Below are 18,599 nucleotides of genomic sequence, written 5' to 3'. Positions count from 1 at the left end.
CTCGCTGTATAAAAAACGTCGAGATCATGAGAGATCGTTAAAAGGGACGTATGCCTTCGTGATTTCTTTTTATCGCGAAATTGTTTCTTATTTAAAATATTTTCCGCCGCCCGTTTCCCGCTTTGCTGTTACGAGTTCGAAAACTTTTCACATTAAGGACGAAATGATCTTTATAATAGTGTTCCTGTCTCGCCGCCCCCTATCTTTTCTTTATTAAATGCTATTTATGCTTTCCTCATGGAGCCTCATTAATCCTCTAATGCAGCTGATGACGCGATTAGTTTGGCTACGATACTTATATAAGGGATAAAACCCTGCCACGTCGTGGCGTTACTTCGCGCGGCCTTAATGTGTTTTTAAGTATTTTTGTATCGCGTATATCCCGTTCCTTTTTTGCAACGACGTTTAGCACTTAATTTTTTTCTTCTGCCGCGAGTCACACGAATATATCCATGGCCGAGGTCTCGGCATCGCGAAGCGTACGGAGAGCTTTTTGAAACGATAAAGCTTTCGGGACAAGTATCCATTATGCAGTCGCTTCAGGGACTCGGATTTGTCGATAATATCGCACCTCTAACTTCTGCCACCTGCGAAGGGAACTTTTATTAAATTTACATACCCGCTGTGTTCCCGGCCTTTATTTAAATTGGCACTCGAATCGCGCACAGGGGAATGTTAATATCGTATCGCGTGGAAGAAAAACAATAGGCGAGTCCAATCAGCTTTTCATATAATGTCGCGACGGGGTCGAGATAAAAATCGAGTGAATGGTATAACACGTTATTGTTCTGAGCATGACTGCTATTATACAGAGAATTTCTTTCATAGATCTTATTTGGCTGATGGAATAAAACTTGCAGCGCGACGTCATTATGTATAGCAACTCGTGTCGCACATTAAGCGAGGTTAATTTAGACGGACATATCGCGAAACGGGATCGATATCATTTTCCATATCTCCTACGAGGAGCACGTTGGCTCGCGAGTGCGGAACGACGCAACGTACGAAGGGGAGAGCAAATCGTAATCGGCGTTGGCGCCGAGCCTAAAAGAAGCGCAGGACGACGACTCTCAGGGGTTGGATCAGCGCGCGTGCGGCAGAAGTTCCTTCCAAGATTGGCGCGGTTAAATTAGATACAATCCCGTAAGAAACGCATAGATCGGCGATACAGAGCCGACGTGACTGGACTCGGGCGCGCGATGAATTTTCAAGATTTATCCTCGTCCTCCTCCTCGTAGCAGGTAACCGCTTAATCGAGTTAGTTAGGCCAGGGCGCGGAGAACGAGATTTTCATCGTGCCGCTCGCGCGTCACGTTCGAGCCGGCCTTAATTACGATCCCTTCTCGTCGGTGGTGGTATCCGGTGGTAAAGACGGCCGCGAACGCTTTTGGACGGGGAATGTTGGATTAGGTGTTAGCTTCTCGTGCCGCTCGCTTACGCCCGCGTTTCGCCTGTGTGTTCCGCGTTTCCGTTTCTTGCGTTCGAGGGTGCGAAGCGTATACAGAGAGTCCCGGGCAACGTGAGATTCGGCCTTTGAGTTCGGAATATCGTTTTCACCGCAAGGATATCATGTTCGCGTTCGCGTCTGCGTCGTGGGAGATTTGGCCAATGCGTCACTGAAACTTTTTCTTACCCTCGTGATAGCTGCGGCGAAGACCCGTCAATTTCTTGCGCTTTTCACAACGATGGCTTTTTGTCACGTTAAGATATTTATATCGACGGATTTTTCAATCTAGCCTGGCAATGCTGTTTTATTTCAATATCGCACACCCACGACGATGGCATCTATGTGTCGAAAATATTTGTGCATCGGTTTTTTCACCGAATGTTTTTTGTTTATAAATTACAATGGAAACGAAATATTAAATAAATACAAAACTACGTGAGGATTAAAGCCGCGATATTTTTTTGGGGTCATTTTACTGATGAAATAGCATTGGAAAACGGTTGTATCTGAAAAACGCCCAAAGATGCGATTACGATACGAATGCAATATTTTTCATCGATGTCGTGGAATATGAGTGTTTCCAACAACTATAGATATATATGTGACAAATAATTGGCATGGGCATAATTGTGTCTCTCATATGTAATCGTAAAATGAACGTAATCGTAATGTGGTTTTCATGAAAACGTTAAAACTGAGGATTTAATTTGAAAACAAAAAATTAATTTTTCCCGACGATACAACGACGCAAGTGGACCGTCGAGAATCGAATCAACTTTCCCGAGCTTTGTTTTCTGTCAGAAAAAAAGGGGGGCAAAAATGGTGAAGAAAGCCATGAGCATACCCTCGGATACACTTCCTTTCAAGGATCACTCAGCGATCGATCGAAAAGGCGTCCCTCTAGATTTCACGACCCCTTCGCCACTTCCTGCACCGTTACTATGCTCTCTACTCGTCTTACACACCGGTGACCCTTCTCTCCCAGAGTTTTCCTTCCATTTTGCTCTTTTCGTTCTTATTCCCCTCCGTCAACCTCGTATCTAGTCTCCCTCCATTTGGTCTACCGCGATTAGACCGCGCCTGAGAGAAATTATACGTCATAATGATTCTCTGAAGCCGGCGCTTTCGCGAACATACGTGGCTGATTACTTAAATTCGCTTAAATCATCATCGTCCTCATTTCGAGCGTCGAAAGCGGGGAGGCAACCGATCTTACCAAGACCAAAGAGGTTTCGGGTCTCGTTTGTCTCGTTGAGGCGTTTAGCTAATGCCCGGTTTCGCGTGTCTAATTTCAATTTTCATCCAATCCGTCCAATAACAGGTACGTTAGCGCGAGCAATTATTTATCGACGAGGTGGGATCGCTGCTCGGCTCGGACGGGCCGATTAGAAGGCTCCGGAGCGGTTCTCCAATCTAGAGAAAAGTCGCGAAGAAACCCGCGCGCCGGTATACACCCGTCGATCCTTCGTAGATCGATTGCCCTCTCGAACGAAATTAAGGCGAAAACAATTTGCAGGTACTCGAAACTCCGAATATCCTCTTCTCCTCCTCGCTGGTAGACGGGAAAGTTTGTAGGACCTTTCAACGCCGCCCGCGCCCGGTTATTTATATCCGTAAATTGATAATCAGATCCCATCCCACGCCATCCACCCCCCTCGTTCCCCCGAAAATTGATTCCCCGGGTAGCGCGTGCTCTTGTACATCTTTTTTCGAAACCTTCGCCCTGCCCTGTGCCCCGCCGCCTCTCTCGTCGACGAAGTTCCGGATGGCGAGTTCTGGCAGTCGTAGATCAATGGTGATTTAATTAAAGATTATAGCTCGACGAAAATTAAGATTAATCGTGCCCCATCTAGGGACAGAAGGGGCTGAAGGGCGCCGGGCAGGGGGTGGACGAGGGCGTTTCGCGCTCGACCTCGCGGCCAACGGCCTTAATTATACGAAGAGCGACCGAGGGCCGGGAGGGTCGTCGACGTCATCTCGTTGAGGCCTATCCTGTCAGATGAAACGAGGTCGAGGACAAGAGCACGTATCCCTCTGCACTCTGCAGTGCGGTTGATCGCATTATGTCCGTCTTTTGAAAAAAATGAGGGAAAACGCTTCTCGGAAATAGTCAAATAGTTATTTCTGAGACAATGACATGTCCGATCGATCGAGATAACCGCGAGTAACCTTACATTTTTAGATAACCGCGTTTACAACTGCGGATGAATTTTTCATTGACAACAAATTTCATCGGAAGCGACGCGAATCTCGTGAAAAAGTCGTGAAAGAATAACAATATTAAATTTTATAATATCTCCGAAATGTTTTTTTCGAGGACTGTCCTGTAGCGTTGCTGAAAAGCATGAAAAATGAATTTGAATTTCTCCGGTTCAACTGGTCTTTCAATCTTCGTTTATTGCCTGACAACTTTGTTCGCTTCACGTATTATACCACGTGCGTTATTACGGTTCGATAAAATGGGCCGAATGTATTATACAATATTCTACGTAATTAATTGGCTGTTCACGGATAACTGGATTTCGATAGCACCAGCATGTAAAATCGATGGTGAACGTTTGTAAAATTTGTGTCGCGCTAATTCTGGGTATTTGGTCATTAGTTGGGTAGCCCCGTATGTACAAAAGATATAGATAGCGCTCACAAAATATTTATTCCACATTTGTTATGAATATTAATGGCGTATCTGAAATGTTTAATAATTGGCGTTGAAAATGCGCATTTTGAAAAATTTTTTAAAAATACGCGGATAAAGTTATACGGTATACGAGGATACTATGTATTTAAAACTTAAATTATCTCGAACGAAACGAGACGTGATATCGAGGAATAATCATGTCAAATAATTATGGGAATAATTATGTCAAAAGGAAGTAATAATTTAATTTGGCAATTTTGACTAACTATTCGGAATCTACGTTTGTTTAAATGACTCGTAATGTCAGGGTTGCCGTATCAAACTGAAATGGCAGGCTAATGAAATGGAATAATCGCCGTCGAACAATCGATCCTGGATATATAACTCCCGCGTCCATCGTTTGAGACGTCCCCCCGGTGATTGTTATTGATTTGAGATGAGTCGATAAAAAGCCGACTTAACGAACGGTGCTGCTTTCACGAGGTAGAAATGAGCGGAACGCGCGATTTTCTGAGATAGAGAATTATCGTTAAATCATCGGCAGTAAAGCAGGGGGGGGGGGGGAACAAAGCGTTTCGTGCACGATGGCGCACAACGATCGTAAACTTTACGACAGCTTATTTCAGTTGCGAGATGATGCGTTCGAACGTTCCTTTACAACATCGCGGCGGAAACGAGGGGAAGGAAGAAGTTCTCTTCCGGTTTTCTCGCATCTGCTTTTACCTCTCACCGGTCGTCGCTCGCTGAGCGAGGAACAACTGATTTCCCATGGAAAATCGTACTTGTCGCGATTAAGGGGCAACGGACAATCGTCGTGTCTAATGACATTTGCTCAGCCAACAGCGCGACATTTGCACACGCGCCCTCCGCGCTTTACGGAGTGAATTCCGCATACGATTCTCCATTTTGTTTTCGAAGGGCACCGCGCGCGGACAAACTTTTCGGGACAAGAATAACACGCTGTTTTCATAGTCAATATTGTTTTTCATTGTCCCTGTATTTGTCAGGCGCGTTACCAAAATAGTCCGAGCAGGTTACCGGGAGACGTTTATCGCTTTCCAAAAGTTTCGGCTCGGAGGGGATTATTTTTATGCGTCTCGTAAGGTCGTGTCACGACGCGCGAAGGTATCATGCGAGTTTGATATTACGTACTCGCCCGGAAAATCTAATATTCCCGGGTATTTCGGCAGCTACGGCGATAAAATGTGTGGGACACACGCGAGACATCGTAAGAAAATGATTCCTCGCGGGAAGTTAGATAGCCATAAAAGCCGCGTAAATCAAATCGTGAGGGATTTACGATAAGTTAACTATTAACCTCCAGATTTATGTCCCACGCCAGCCGGTTGTTTCAGGCGCCTGTCGTTTAAGTCCGCGTCGAGGTCACCCCGTGAAAAAGAACCGCCTGTCACTTCAATTAAGCCGTGATTGCGGTTGCGTGCGCTGTTTTCAGCGGTAAAACGTGTGTATTTATCAATTTAAGACCAAATTACGCGAAACAGTTGGACGAGACTACGCAGACGCGGTCGAAACAATGGACGTTTTTTTTTCGTGCACGGGGCAAACAAGCTTTTGTGAAAATTTTAATTAATCATTTATTTCTACGAGGATGATGGAAAAAAAGAACAAGCGGAACAATGTGCTTTGTACCCATTCAACTGTTATCTCGTTTGAAAGAGTTCGCTATCGTATCGCCCATATTTTTGCACTAATATATTTGATTTCTAAAATCTGTCTATCATACGCACACACGTATGAAAATCTGACAGTGGATTTGGCGTTAAATCCGATCGACCGCGATACAGGCACTTGTCAGTTTGTTAGAGAATATAAAAATAAATTGCTCTCAAAGTTTTCTCTCAAAGTTTTCTTCCAAAGTGCAGCTTTCGGGACGAAGTCTCGAGGAAAGATTCGTTCGGTGTCTCGTCCGCGAGGCGGTTTGATCGATCAGACGTCGGGAACCGTTACGTAATATTATGTCGATATTTATGAAATTTGTCCATTTACAAGTAGCGCAATAATTTCAACAATGGTAATTTCGTGCTAACGTGCTCGTTACGAGAGAACGGCGATTCCGGATCAGCCGTGACGTGAGAGTGAAACGCCCGTTTTTAGTTCGCGATATCGTATTACAAATGAACGAGGCTCGTTATAAACGTTAAATGATATTCGAAGTCATTCGAATCCGCTGAATAAAGAGTTTCAATTACAGATGTATTTATGCGGATGTGGTTGACGAATTTCAGATTATTCGGCCCGGTCATTGGTGCCCACGTTTTACGTATGCATTATAGCGAATATAGCATACATACGTGCGTAAAGTAAATCCGTGACGCGTACGACGAAACACATGTCGGGCTTTGCAACATGACGAATTAATTATTAACGAAACAAACATTCGTACCTTATTACAGACAAATAATTGTTGCTGTGTCATTGTTGAGTAAAGTCACCGTTCTTTCCGTTTTATTTTTGATATTTACGGCTGAAAGTACATCCGGACCAGTCTTTCGGGACAAAAGTCTTCGGGATATTTTTCGCCGTTATTCCACTTCCGGCTTTCTCGCCACGCCTTGTCCTCGCGTTTCCATTCGCCTGCCCCCGGCACATATCGATGTACTCCACTTAAATCGAAAAACTTTGGCAACGCGCGAGCGGAGTAGACCGAAGCAGGATAAAATGATAGCCGCGGATACGAGTTGGGATTAGAAATGCCGGGTTCAAGTGGCGCGGAACGAACAAACGTGAGGGGGGAAAGAAGGAACGCGAGAGGGAGAGAAAAGGATGGAAAAGGCAGTTTAACCTTCCCTGACGGTTTAAACCTTTCTAAAAAACGAAGGGCGGCTATCCGTGACCCATCGTGGCGACCGCAAAGGATTCCCTCGCCTGGAGAATTGTGTTCGACGTACTTATATGAACGCACACTCGGTGCTTAACGTGAGCGTGAAAACCCGAGTGTTTGAGGAAGAATTTTCAGGAAAGTACTTAGCCAATCGTGAAATTAACTCCACGCTCCCTTCCGCCGATTATTGTTATAGTTGGCGATGTGCCAGCGCGGAGATCGCGATTCTCGTTGGTAGCTCGTCGATAAATGCGTATGATCGCGCAAGGAAACCTGGCGGATGATAAAATAACAGATATATGAAAATTATTACGCGTCGCAGAATCGACACCTCAGGAATGCGTCAAACCCGTTTCGCGTAATCGACGAGCGAATTGATCGCGAAGACATCGCGTGACGACCGTCAAGGGCGCGTCCAGCGCGCGCGTAACGCGATGCAAATTCTTATTTTTACTTCGTTTTGGCCGCCTCTGTTATTTTTTAATGTAACTTTTATCGGAGCATCTCGTGTGTGAAAAATACGAGGAAAACGTGCATTTTCATAACGGCATGCAAACTTGTATACGTTAATGATACCTACACATACACACACGCACGCGCGCGCGCGCGCGCGCGCGCACACACACACACACACACACACACACACACACACACACACACACAGCATGCACACACGCACACGCGTGAGTCAAGGTTAACTAATTAATAGAATAATTACTACGTGCTTGTAATGAAAGTTTTGCCTTTATCGGCGGCCGTAATTTGGCGAGCGAACTAATGAAATTTCTCTTAATATATCGCGCATAATCATTGATTTCTGTTGCGGAACAAATCTGCCGGAGCTATTGATACAACGGCAAAGTGAAAGGTAATTAATTAAGTTTTGTTTGCAGAACCGTCCGCTGATTGATCGCGTGGTCTTGCGTGAAATTGGTTTGCACAATTATTTCGCGGAAAGAAATTTAATGCGCGATCGTGTTCAATCGCTTCTGCCGCCTCTGTGTATTTTCTTCTTGACAAATTTGACTTGGTTTTCGTCTCATGTAAATTGGATACACGAGATACTTATCAAATAAAAACGTATATGTGTTATTATTATTATATCAGATGTTCAATCAAACAAAATGATCAATAACGAAATCCGTATTTCCGCTAAACTGCGGGTTTTTCCGCCTTTGCGTGTGCCTTTGTTCGGCACACAGGCTCGTTCGCGCCTCGATAATGCGGCTTCCTAATAACAACGTATAGTACACAGTGAATAGGAAGTAACGCATGAGAAAAGTGACGCGAAGTGAGTTTGCCGCGGCAGTATCATTAATCAAAGTTGCGCCCAAGTGCGAGCCGGGGCAAAAGGTTGGAAATTATCGAGCTTGCCGAGCGAGAGCCCCGACAACATCGTTGTTGCGGGTGTATCGACACCCGGTCGATCGATCCCCCTCCCCCCCTCCCCTCCCCTCCGCTCCGGAGGAGAGCGAGATGTATATATATATATATATATCTCGCGATGAAATAGCGCGGCGCGATCCCGAATTATCACCGCACGCGGCACGCTTTTAATCGAATCACGCAGGGTGTCTACGGACGGCTGGACGACGGCGTGGAGAGAGCGTGGACGGGGGATGGCGAGAGACCCGGGGAAATCTCTCTCACACCCTTGCAGCGTGGCGCGCGCTGGCGAAAGAATTGCCACCCCGCGACGCCCCCGATGGTGTTCAAGTAGAGCAGGTGTGACACACTCGAGGCGGGACAGCCCACGTCCAACGTTTCATAGTACTCGCTGCGCGACGCTTCCTTCCGACCGGTAGAGCATATGTACTTTCGTAAATGCGTTTGCATGCAGTGCCAGATGGTGCAACCTGCATGCTTATGTGTAAATCAGTAGTTTGCACAAAGGCCCGCGCGAGGGGACGACCCACTCTTGACGCATCGCGTCGTCCTCCTTCGTCGTTTCTCGCTGTAATTCCGCATGTCGTGTCGTTTTGTACTCTCCCCCCCCCCCCCTCCTCTGTGTATCTCTTGTGTCTTGCCTCTACTCGGCATCGTCCTTCCCCTCACCCTGGAATTCGGAATGATTATTGCCTGTCTTACGTTTCGTTTAGCATGCCCTCCTTGTATGTACCTACTTGTGTTTGCGGACCACGAGAGAGATATATGGTTTTATCAGTGTTACTCGACGACGTGTATAGCCATTGAAATGGGATCGTACTGTATTTTTTTCGATCACACCATTATGACGTTTCTTTGATATATTTTTTTCCCATGTAAATGATGATCATGTCACTGTTATCATGTTGTCCCTCTTTTCCTCTCCCCCCCCCCCCCGCCGTATTTAGATCGACGTGGCATTTCATAAGCAATTTTGCAATCTGTCGCGTTGCGTTTTACATTTGTCCTTTATGATTCCGTTTTGCTACAAACAAGATGTGAAAATGAAGGCGAAATGCAACGCATAAAGTGGCAAACTGCGAGATCGCTTTGTCGACTAGGGCATAGTTATGCGCAGTCGTAGACACTTTTCGTGCACGTAACAGTTTTCGAGCGACGCTACGTCGGTGCGTCTGTGAAAAATTTCCGTTTGAAAGTACACGAATATAAATGAGAACTTTCAGATAGCGAAGTGTCACAAACGCATGGTCGCAGCTGAAACTGATTCGTGCGAAAAGACGGTTTACTAAACGCTGCGTCCGACGGCTGATTGCATATCGATGTTGTTCTACTGAATACAAGTGAATCAGATACGTATTAGTGCCGGCATGTGTTCATAACGATGCAACGACACTTTACGTTTATGTATCTTACGTTTGTGTATATCCTTGGTTTATCGATTTAATTTTGTTATCTTTCCTTGGCAAAACCTTATCAAAAGGTAGCCAAGCGGCGAGCGATGATTACATAGATAATCCAAAGTTTCATGATCATAATCATTGCATACTCATCTTTTAATTTTTTTTACGTCAGCGATGTGAATGAGTACCCGTTATACATATACTTGCCTGACGTAATTGACACTCAAACACGGAACTTGTTGTGACGTAATCACATACGAAGTTACGTCTGTCGCAAACACACGACAGCTTCAGCATGTGTAAATGTTTTTAATGTAAACATTTCAACTTTTTAATTACTTCCTTACGTCCTGAAGGAATTATATCCTGTACCACTTACAAAGCTACACAGGTAATCACATCTCTCGATTGTTAAGTATGTTTCACTAATTAAACTTCCAATAGTAATGTCTTTTCCTACAGCGGGATTTACATTCGAGCTTACAGCTTAGGAGCGACAGAGAAAGAGAAGGGAGACATCCGAAGTGATCAAAGTCAAATGTTTCCCGTATGCATCCCATTTTTCCTTTGTCGCATAGTTTCATTCGGTTAACATCGAAGTGACTTTTTCTCTGTTTGTCCGTTATACCGGCAACTCGTCGCGCCTTTTCCGTCTCTCGCATTTCTCGTCCTTTTCCCTACTTTTACGAATATTGACTCCCGCTTTCTCTTTCTCCCTCCTCCCTCTCTCTCTTCTTCCTCGGTCTATTCCTTCCCATTCCGTTTCTCCTCCCTCTCTCCGTGTCTCTCTCTCTCTCTCTCTCTCTCTCTCTGTCTCTCACTCTCTTTCTCTTTCTCTCCGTCTCCGGTGCAAACTAGTCGAGGCAATAAGACGAGAGTACGAGAGTACGCCACCTGTTTCCAAGTGTTATGAGACTTTCGGGCCGGTCATGCCTGTGTCTCTTCACGTACACTTCGTAACTACATATGTAACACACAGTGCGGACACGAGGACGCCGCACATTTAGAACCCTCCGCAACCTCCGCCGCACACCTCCCGTTAACACCAACTTCCGCCCATCTGCCCCATCGTCACCACATTTTACTCCCGTCGAATTCCCGAGATTATGTTGCCGCGGCAAGGCGACGTCGTCCCTTAACCGGACCTTTCCACTTTGGACATCTACGGAATCCAGCTGTCCCGGCGGGATTCTCGATTAACACTTCGGCTGGCGTATCTCCGTCGCGCCACTCGGAAGGCGAGAGGCCGACGTCTACTCTCCCCCCCGCTGGACCCAGCCTCTTTAATTCTTGTCGATACCCACCATCAACGCTCCCCCTTTAATTTCGCCTCGAGGGACACGCGTCGGCCAGAGGCCCGACGTGTAACGGAAACATTGGGGACTCGTGTGCCGTGTCTTTAAACAGCAGGTAAGAGACCTCGAGTTTAAGATGTCGCCCACGCACAGCTGTTCTCATAACATTCAGTGAAGTCGTACTCGACCGGGAGCGTAACAAGTATCGATCGTCGCTTGGCAGGGCTTGTAACCAGCTGTGCGCACGTGTATTTATCGCCGGCGCTTGAAATCTTGAGTCTGATTTATTCCCCGCGAGATATACCGCGTTCCCGTGTGAGATCGTACTTAGCAATTTTTTCCTATTTATCACGCCGTATAACCGGCGTACAGCCGAGTCATTTCGACGCAATGTTGCGTCAGGTTTAAACAGCAAGCTTCAACCATCGCCATTTTTCCTTAACGCAAGAATAGCGGAGTTCCTTTCCCCTTCGAAACGGGGCGCGTTCCTTTTTCTCGACGCGCGTCGTTCGATAAGCTAATATCACGAGCGTGCCGTCGGGGGTGCTCTCGTCTGATTTTATTATTTCTATTTCGTGAATCTTTCATGCCGCTATTAAGAAACAATTTCAAAATAATCGCGAGCTTATCGAGAATCGTTCGTCCTCGTAACGTCCGCAAGGTACAATTTTTCGACAAAAAGGTTTCCATCCGCTTTGCCCGTTATCTCGGTGTACCACTTACAATGGGGCCATTATCCATCGACTTTCTCCCACGTATAAGTTACCACGTAGCGCCATCGTAGCGATAGTAATACGCTTCTCTGTATGAACTACCGTAATGCCGAGTGGAACAAAGCGTAGCAGCAGCGAACGGATGGAGAAACTTAATCTTCCGGCGAACGCGTTCTGCAATGTAATGAATGCGAATAATACAGAAAGGGTAAAAGGTATTCTCTCTCTCTCTCTCTGTCTCTCTTTCTCTCTCTCTCTCTCTCTCTCTCTCTCTCTCTCTCTCTCTCTCTCTCTCTCTATTCTCTTTCCTCCGCCGTTATCAGATTCTCTTATCGCGGCCGCTTGTAAATTAGAAACTTGCTGTATTACCGGCGCGGTTACATCGTAGATTGCGTCGAAGAGGAAAAAAAAAAATCATAACGAGGCTTATTTCCGTACGTAGCGATACGTAGCCGAGGGTAAAATCATTGATGCTGCGTGAGAGATATCGCGCGCGCGAGATACCGTATATCTCTATCACTCGCACCATTTTCATACGCGGACGTAACCGTCGGCGCATTCATCTTTGATAGAGAACGGAATGATGATTGCTTTACGCGCGTCGGTAGGAAAAATAAAACCTCCGGATGTATGTACGTTCGGAAAATAAAGGACAGGATTTATTATGCAATATTTCGCATTCGGTGCGCGCGCAGGTTTCCGCGTCGCGTCGCGTCGGCTCCACAGCCGTATGTAAACCACCGGCGTACAGAGAGTAGTATATCACATGTTTACTGTATTTTTTTAACGCACCAGAGAGTAATTAGAACGACGAGAGTGTCCCCGCGATATCGTTTCGACACGCGGAACAGAGGGATCATCGATTTAACATCCGCAAAAATATGTAGATAGAAACAAACACGCTGCGTGTTTCTCCCCCGCAATATATTCTCAATACGTTGCGGCTCTCGATACGCCGGCTTCTCTCTCCCGACAGCCGGATTTCACGCTAAAATAATTATGCTCCTCTCATTTCGCTTTCGTTTCCCGGCGCGAGGAGTTAAACACGACGTGTTATCCGCATTTTCATATCAATTTGCCAGAAATTTATACGCGCGCTCGTGTCGGACGTATCCATCCCTCCTCCCTCCCCCCCCTCCCCTCCCCGTCCCATGTACATTTCACCGAACTAAATTTTGCGGGATTGAAAATACTTATGCATTGTACATATTTGTACATATTTACCATCGCGTCGGACACGCGCGTGTACGCGCGCCGGTGTGTGAGCACGTCACACCTCCCGCCGCGATGTAACAATTCGCATTCATTTCGTGCCAATTTCGACGCGCTGAATAAGACTGCACGCGATCGCGCGCGTTCGATTTGAACCGATTTAAACCGAGCGGTTCGCGCGAAAGCACGACCGGCTACTCGTCAGCCGATCATGCTTTCGATAGCGGCTAATCGCGACGAAAAGCGGGTTTGCGGTGCAAACTTTATTTCGCGCTCAACGGCCACCACAATGCATCCCACCCAATGCATCGCACCCCGCCCCCGGCCCCCTCCACCACCGACCGGTGGCTGTGAAAAAAAAAAAGTATACAGCGGATCGTGCGTCTGCAGGGGTGTCAAACGGGAGCAATTTTGTTTTCGGATTTCGAATCGACACAAACGTTTGCAATTACGTGCAAATACGTGCGACGTTATCGCTCTCCTGATTCTGTTTCGCTTGAAATGTTTATGAAACGACGCGACTACTCGTGTATCCGCGAGCGTGTAATGATACATTTATTGAAATTTTATTTTCTCTTTGAATAATAAAAATAAAAGCCACCATGACGCGTGAGTGAAGAAATACAAGAGAGCAATTCGACGTTTGATTATTGTTATTATGCAATCGAACCGCTTGATGCTCGACGTGACGTAAAGGAGGACTGATCGCGACGATCGATGTGATTCGCGGTCACACCGCTCGGTCAAACATCGACGCGTTTGACACCCCCCCCCCCCCCACCCCCCCGAGAACCGTTGATTTTTCTCATCTCTCGCCCTCATGTGATACTGTAACATAACGTCTGTCACTCATTACAGTCAAGTAGTTGTTTCTTTTTGTTCTTCTATGATTTCTTATGATTTATATATGTTTTTGTTACAGGGGTCCCGCGAACATTTTCGGCTAGGCCTTACCGAGGAGGTTGGTTCGTTTGTTTGGTTTGCAATTAGGATTAGTCAGTAGATTTTTTTCTCTAACAGCCCTAGTCCTCTCCTTTTTCTTTCTTCTTCACGCGTAATAGACTTCGCTTTTACATACATAATACTCGTCTGTCTTTCCCCTGTATTTCTTACTACTACTACTACTACTACTACTATTACTACTATTACTACTATTACTACTACTATCTCTTTATATATATATTATATATATCTATCTGTCTTTCTCACTATCTACCTTTTCCTTTATTCTATTGATGCCTCGATCGTCGCTCGACCATGCTAACACCAATATCACCACCTTTGAACGTTATTACTAACCGTAGCATATATATCTATACATACGTACGTGCAGACTCGATCCTTGCATATGTGTACTTAGACTCACACGTATCAAGATGTATGTATACGCATATATATGGATATGTGTATATCCGATTATATACCGATTGATTTTCGTATCAAGCAGTGTGTGACTCACCACCACTCCGACTCGATTGACACCGATTGACTTGTTCTCTTTTTTTCTCTCTCTTTCTCTCTCTCTCTCTCTCTCTCTCTCTCTCTCTTTGTTTGTTTTTTTTTTCTTTTTTTCATTTGTCGAAGGTCCGTATCTCTAGCTTTAGTTGATCGATGTTTAGATATGTGATGATTACGATATGTCCTTATCTGTGCGTGCCTTGTCAATGCGCGCGTCTCCCCCTTTTGTGTATGTACGTGTTCGTGTCGTTGCGTAGGGATGACCCGCAATCCCGTCATGTTTGATCGTTCTGATTTATACTAATACTCAATATTTAGCTGTAATGATGAACATTAGATAGCCGATTGGATATTTAGATCTTAATGTTTTTTTCTCGAGAACGACTGCACAATGACCAGAGAGACGAGTACACTTATGTCCGTATGCTGCTTTGAGATATCCACATTCCATTTGATCGAAACTTACCATCATTACTATCACATCATGGTGTTTGGATTGAGATATTCGAGAAACGCGACTAACAAGCTCGCCGCCTAAACATTTTTATCATAATGCATGAGAAACTAATATTTTATTCATCAGGTGATCGAATGAACCAAGATGAAGCTTGGTGAGGTGAGGAGGGACGGCCGCTTCTTCACGCTGCGCCTGCGGTAAGATGCGCGATCATAATAAAGTAAAGAAATTTCATTTCTTGTACCTTTTTACTTCGTTAATGAACGAAGAGCGCCAAAACGTTTGGTATTGCGTTTGATATTCCTTCTCGCCCTCTTTATGAAATATATCGCTTTCGTGAAAATTACGAATGATTTAGCGTGTCGCTAAAATGACACGTTGTTATCAGTTGCCTCGACGATCGCAATAAAAGTTAATAATTGTAGTCATTACCTTGCAGATGACAGGACATCTCGCATTTGACGTTTTTACAAATTGCATTACTACAATTGCAGCGACGCTAAATCGTAAATTGTTATTATGTGGCTGAATTTACGTTTTTCTGCAGTCGTAGTAGGCACGATTTTCAACTTTCCAGATTAATCGCAATTTGCCTCGTAATAATCGCCTTAACGAGCTAATCGGAATCTATGTCTGCTCACTTGCGGCACGAAGCGGCTAAACGGATTAGCGGTTTAAACGCACTTAAACCGATCTCGCAATCTCAAAGTTACCTTCGAGACGCAGATTGGTAAAAAGTTGCGTCGCGAAGCGGATCCCAACAACGACGTGGTTTTTATCGGATTGACGTCTCAGGTATCGAGTCTCGTCTCATGTCGTCTCGAAAGTTGAGAACGGGATCTACGACATCCGTCGACGGCGCCGTCAACGTGCGGCGAAGACGTTCGTCAACGTGCAACTCCAACGTGCATCCTCCGCCAAAGCGTGCGTTTTCACGATGCGGCCTCGAATATAAAATTTTATCGCGCGTGAAAGGCGCGAAATGCTTTATCTGTTTGGAAAAGATTCAAATTGGCATCGCGATCTCGCCGTTTTGGAGGAGAGAGAAAAGAAGTGAGCGGGGGAGGAGGGGGAGATGGTGGATTTGACTGAATATGCAATTTTCACAGTTTCTGACAGGTTTTTACCTGCGTCAATCCACAGATACGTTACTCGTTAACGTCGAATTGTTATTCTAGTTAACAAAATATCGGAATTCGTTATGTGAGAAGACAACATATGCGTCACGTCAAATAATTGAGTCTAGTTTCGCATGAATTTTGATTCGAATTTGGAATCTGCTAATTTGCACGATAAATTTTATTTCGCATTGCATATTGAGTAAAATATAACGCAATAAAAATTGTAATGGAATTTTTGTAACTCGTCGTGTACTCGGGATATTTCATTAGCCGCCGTTATTCGAACAAATGTTTCATCCTCGCTGAAACTTTTGCAGTGATTTTAAATTTTGTACAATAACAGCGCGAAATAGATCTGTCTCTCGCATTCCGCCGTAATGATGCCGCGATTCGGGGATTTTGAGATAATTGCAATCGCGCAAAGGTCAGAATAATAGTTCGTCGCATGGCGGCTGCCGTTATATTAAACGTCATTAAATTATGGGTGGCCACCTTGGATTATCCTCCGCTTACGCTTATAAGCCGCCTCGGTTTTACGAGGTAAGACGTACGACCGCAAAGATGGAAGGGCGGAGATAAGGGTTGAGAGGAAGGTTAGCAGACATCGAGGAGGCGGATTATTCTCGTACTTTAAAATATGCTCCCCGACGATTCTGACGATACTACAACTACGGGACGAATATGAATGCGCGGATTAGATTTCCAGCGCAATAAACGTAGCGCGAAACTTTTTACCGTGCCGCGGTGACAATGGTCTTTCATGATTAAACGAATACGTTTAATTGTCGCCAGGACATCGCTGTATGGGTACATTTTGGAATTAGGCAGGAAATTGACAGTAATTAATGCGGAATATTACGATCATACGTGAAATTAGAAGTAGCTCCGTGGATAATTATATTTTATTGTACTGCACAATATAATCACATTATAATTCATGCAACTGTACGTTCATACTTTTCAGTTAATTTTGGCAAATTATCTATGTTCGCTTTTCTATTAATTTATTCATTAATTAAATCGCATGTATGACCTAATCGAAGTGCAAATTATAATTAGGCTCCTTTATAATAATGGATTATAACATAGTTATCCATGATAACTTTTAACATTAAAGTATATTGTAGCAGAAAGTATTACTTTTGTAGTTTTTTTACAATTTATTTTTACACTATCGAAAATTTGTTTCAAGTTATAAAAATGTTTAAAACTATCGGAATACCCAATTTTTAAAAAATTTAATAAAAGTTACGTTAAAATAGTGCTGTATAGTTAAGTTGAAATAGTGCTGTATAAATATTCCAAAATTCTATTAATAGCAAATTCTTCTTTCGATTTGATCTGTTTTAACAAAAATATCGAAATATTAATAGGTTAATACTTAATATTAATTTCGTAATTTAAGTAAACAGTTGAAAAAGATTTTTAAAAAATGAAACTTCAAAAAGTCAAATAAATAACAAACTTTTATGACACTTAATTTTATATGAGATTTTAATAGATTATTATTTTATTTTGAGATAATTTGATTTTGTGATGAAGATGCATCATGCTAAAAATATTAATCTTATGAATGAATCTTTTTCGGTTAAGAATAAGTCGATTCTAAATTGGAACAATGAATTCTTTAAAAAATATCAAATGATTTATAAAAATCTCTATATACATGATATCATTATATCATGATAAAAATATCTTGTATAACTTTTAAAAATAACGAAAAATAACAAACAATAAATTATACATAATTAAGATCTTTTATCTTTCCAAACTGTTATCATTGACGTAAGAAATTGCGTGCGAAAGTTTCGTTTCTCCCTGGGAGACGATAATTTATTAAACATAGCACGTGGATGCTATCGGTGGTTCAAAGGCGAAGATAATTGGACCGTCTTTATCTAGGGGAGAAAGAAACGTAACTCTTCGAAGACCGCAGTACGGAAACGAAATGGTCGCCGCGGTAAAGTAATTTCTCAACGATTTATTGATGAGACGAACGTCTTTCTCCCTCACCGTGAGACATAAAATAGGCGAGAAGATATAGACGAGGGAAAAAGGAAGAGGAAAAGAAAAGGATATAGATTTATTAGTTCTCGGTGAGAGAGAGAGAGAGAGAGAGAGAGAGAGAGAGAGAGGGAGAGAGAGAGAGAGAGAGAGATGCCGTGCGGACACCTGCGTTCGCTTCGCTCGCTGTTGGTCGGAATATCGGAGTTTTCCGGAAGCTACAGGTTCGTCGTACGGACCTGACATCTTCCACCGAAACTCCGGCTTCCGCGTGCTACGGCTTCTCCGTTGTACGTCGCGCAGTAACTTCCTCGATGAAAACTGCATTACCGAGTTACGAGGCGGCGGCACTCAGCCTCGTTGGACAGGTGCAGCGGCACGCATCGCGCACACACGCGACTGCGACACGTGTGCGCCCGACGGGAGCGACTGTTCGGTGCTCTGTTCGGCTGCTCCCGACGACGTTAAGGGCGAGGCGGGAACATCGGCAGATGACAACACACACCGCCGCATTGTTCGCCGGCGGGCGAAATTCACTCTCTCGGAGATTCTGCCAACTCCGATCATCGCGTCTCGCGTCCCGAGTTTGAATAATCTCTCGGCGGTGCGTTCGCCTCATGTACAAC

The 18,599-nt window shown here is 44.4% G+C and overlaps 1 protein-coding gene across 6 annotated transcripts in view; it reads left to right on the top strand.

Moving 5' to 3' along the window:
• LOC105428781 (synaptogenesis protein syg-1) overlaps window positions 1-18,599 on the top strand; it is a 284,146-nt gene that overhangs the window by 28,885 nt on the left and 236,662 nt on the right. For 4 of the 6 annotated variants that reach the window (XM_089075106.1, XM_089075104.1, XM_089075102.1 and 1 more), the window contains exon 3: window positions 13,856-13,894. The exons of the other annotated variants lie outside the window; for them this stretch is intronic. In XM_089075106.1, the coding sequence (XP_088931232.1) occupies window positions 13,856-13,894 (39 nt within the window). The remainder of the gene's footprint in view (window positions 1-13,855; window positions 13,895-18,599) is intronic. 6 annotated transcript variants of the gene reach the window in all.

Source organism: Pogonomyrmex barbatus, unplaced genomic scaffold (assembly GCF_055798465.1).
Source record: "Pogonomyrmex barbatus isolate J1 unplaced genomic scaffold, ASM5579846v1 scaffold18, whole genome shotgun sequence".
Classification (NCBI taxonomy): Eukaryota; Metazoa; Arthropoda; class Insecta; order Hymenoptera; family Formicidae; genus Pogonomyrmex; species Pogonomyrmex barbatus.
This window is presented reverse-complemented; position numbering and strand designations above follow the sequence as displayed.